The sequence below is a fragment of the Triticum dicoccoides genome, chromosome 6B, assembly GCF_002162155.2.
Source record: "Triticum dicoccoides isolate Atlit2015 ecotype Zavitan chromosome 6B, WEW_v2.0, whole genome shotgun sequence".
Classification (NCBI taxonomy): Eukaryota; Viridiplantae; Streptophyta; class Magnoliopsida; order Poales; family Poaceae; genus Triticum; species Triticum dicoccoides.
This window is the reverse complement of record NC_041391.1, coordinates 337,397,324-337,399,679: the sequence shown is the minus strand read 5'-3', so window position 1 is coordinate 337,399,679 and position 2,356 is coordinate 337,397,324. Positions and strand designations below refer to the sequence as shown.

At 43.4% G+C, this 2,356-nt stretch overlaps 1 protein-coding gene across 2 annotated transcripts in view; it reads right to left on the bottom strand.

Annotated features, from left to right (window-relative positions):
* LOC119322761 (probable magnesium transporter NIPA8) overlaps positions 1-1,949 on the bottom strand; it is a 4,412-nt gene extending 2,463 nt beyond the window's left edge. Inside the window, exons 1-4 of one of the 2 annotated variants that reach the window (XM_037596268.1) lie at positions 1,776-1,949; positions 759-1,025; positions 290-374; positions 138-199 (exon numbers count right to left, since the gene is read on the bottom strand). In XM_037596268.1, the coding sequence (XP_037452165.1) occupies positions 138-199; positions 290-374; positions 759-851 (240 nt within the window). In that variant the 5' untranslated portion in view covers positions 852-1,025; positions 1,776-1,949. The remainder of the gene's footprint in view (positions 1-137; positions 200-289; positions 375-758; positions 1,026-1,775) is intronic. The other variant, XM_037596267.1, reaches the window with a different exon arrangement.
* Positions 1,950-2,356: the final 407 nt, after the last annotated feature.

Here is a 2,356-nt window from a genome sequence, read left to right as displayed (position 1 = left end):
CTATAAGCCATTTATTTTCAGTTGCATATGCACTAGTAGTCTAGTACACATAATAGAGTCCATTCTCATCCATATCATTTGTTAGTCTTACATGCTAACTAACTATAGTTGCTTCAAGGAGAAGGTAGTAATCCAACCTGTGCGGCATATGCAAAGGACATGAAGTTTAGGCAGTTCCCCACAGCGAAAAAGAGTATACCTGGACGCATTTTTATATTATTAGATGTGACAGTTTCCTGTTATTTTATCAAATACATAAGTGAGTGAATAGGCTTATCAGACAGCATACCTATTCTCCAAGTCTGAAAATACATAACTGATCTTGGGACGAATTTGCCATCGCTTTGATTGTTACTTGAGTAGAGCTTTTCTCTCTGCCAAAAGAAACGAAAAAACAATCTTAAAATATAATTCTAGAAATATGTTTCTTTCATAGAATGTTTGGCAGAATAAAATAATATGCTCAAACAAGATCAGGGGGTAAGCATGCAGAAAGAATGAGCTACATCATTATGAGTATTGGCTTGGAAAAGCCATGCAATATATGCCATGTTGTCTGATTCTTTCACATAAAGTGCAAGTTACTGAAAACAAGTTGCTCACTTGAACTTGAGCTGACAGATCACAATCCTAATTCAATAACAGAAAGTTTTCTTATGACAAAAATAGCTAAAAATGCTACATACCATATGGAACCCAGATTTAATTTATCGAGTTAAGTAGATAAGGTAAATTTGAAGCAATTGTGCAATACCCACCTGATCATGGCCCAATTTGAGAAGATTAGTACCAAAGTTTATGGCAACACTACCCACAATATTGATCAACGCTCCTATAATCCAGTCGCCCATGAGTCGAAAAGGAATAAATCCCTCTTACAAATATATGGCATACTCCTCCAACAAGCCACTTGTAGAAGAGCTCATTTCACATGTCGTGCTGTAACCAACTGGAAGAGTTTGTTTTGTTCACCGGTCCGCAAGAAATAGTATGGAGATGAAACCTGTGGTGGATGACACGGCAACCTGCAAAAGGAAGGGCACAACTGGCATATGAGTCAGATGAGTATACGATGATTTATCACTCAAAAAGAGCATCATTTGGTGTCCAAAGATGAGCTAGCACCCCCTGAGAAGCTGGCCAGAGAGGGCAACAAACTTTTATGTTAAACAACTGCAAGCTACAATAATCCGTCCACATTTAGCTATCCAATCTTCAATAAGCTACTCCCTCCGTAACAAAACGTAAGACGTTTTTTATGCCCTGTGCAAAACCAAAAAAACGTCTTGCATTTGGTACGAAGGTAGTATTGTTTATTCATTATTTGAGAACTGCACAAGGCTAACATCCTACCGTTTGGGGGAGGTAAGAAGGGCCCTCCCCATATTGATGGCAAAATGTAACCGGCTTTGCCGATTAAATACTAGTACCAATTGTTTGGCCAATTAATCACAGGATCCATCATCTCAGGCTGGGGCAGCGTGAACTGATCGACTGGAATAATGATAATTAATAGTACTCCCCAACCCCGGAGTTGCAAACCCTGTAGATCTCGTCCCGAAACGACCAACAACGCATAAATTACATCCAAAAAATACGAGAGAGGGAGCGTGCGGACGCATTCGCAGCTTAGATCTAGCCTGAAATCGACAATATAAATCAGAATCGCCCGAAGATCCGACCACATGCGGGGGGGCAACACGATTCCGACAAGTAAAATGCAAACAATATAGCAAAGGAAGGCACGGGCACGTGTAGATCAAAGCAATCATCACCTGAAACGGAAGGGAAGAAAAAACCGAGTATGTTCTACACTCTCGTGGTAGTATGCGCCCTCGGTGGCGGAGCTCGGATTCCTGAGGCGCGCGAGGGGAATGGAGGGAAGCGGGAACCGGCAGGGGGAGAAGAAATGCCGGAATGGGTGGAGACGTAGTCACGTAGACAAAGGAAGAGGACGATGCAGGTCAGGTCAGAGGGTGGTTGGCACGTAGAAAGAGATCAGCGGAAGCCGTCGGATCCCTATCGGACGAGCAGCGTGGACGGCGGGTCAGGTAACGGGCAGGTTAAATTTTTTTTTAGTTTATATATATTTAGATATCTTCTGCGTTGTTGGATTTTGGGATCCGGCAACCCGTAAGAGGTTCGAACACTGGGGTGCGTGCGGAGATCTCAACCTGCCCCGCCTGCCTACTCGCGGTCCTCCCTAGCCTACCGCGAAGAGCTCACAGAGACACAAAGACACGGAGATTTATACACTAGTTCGGGCCACTGTCGCGGTGTAATACCCTACTCTAGTGTGGTGTGGTGAATTGCCTCGAGGGGCTATGGAAGAACTAGTACAAAGGATGAACAAGCT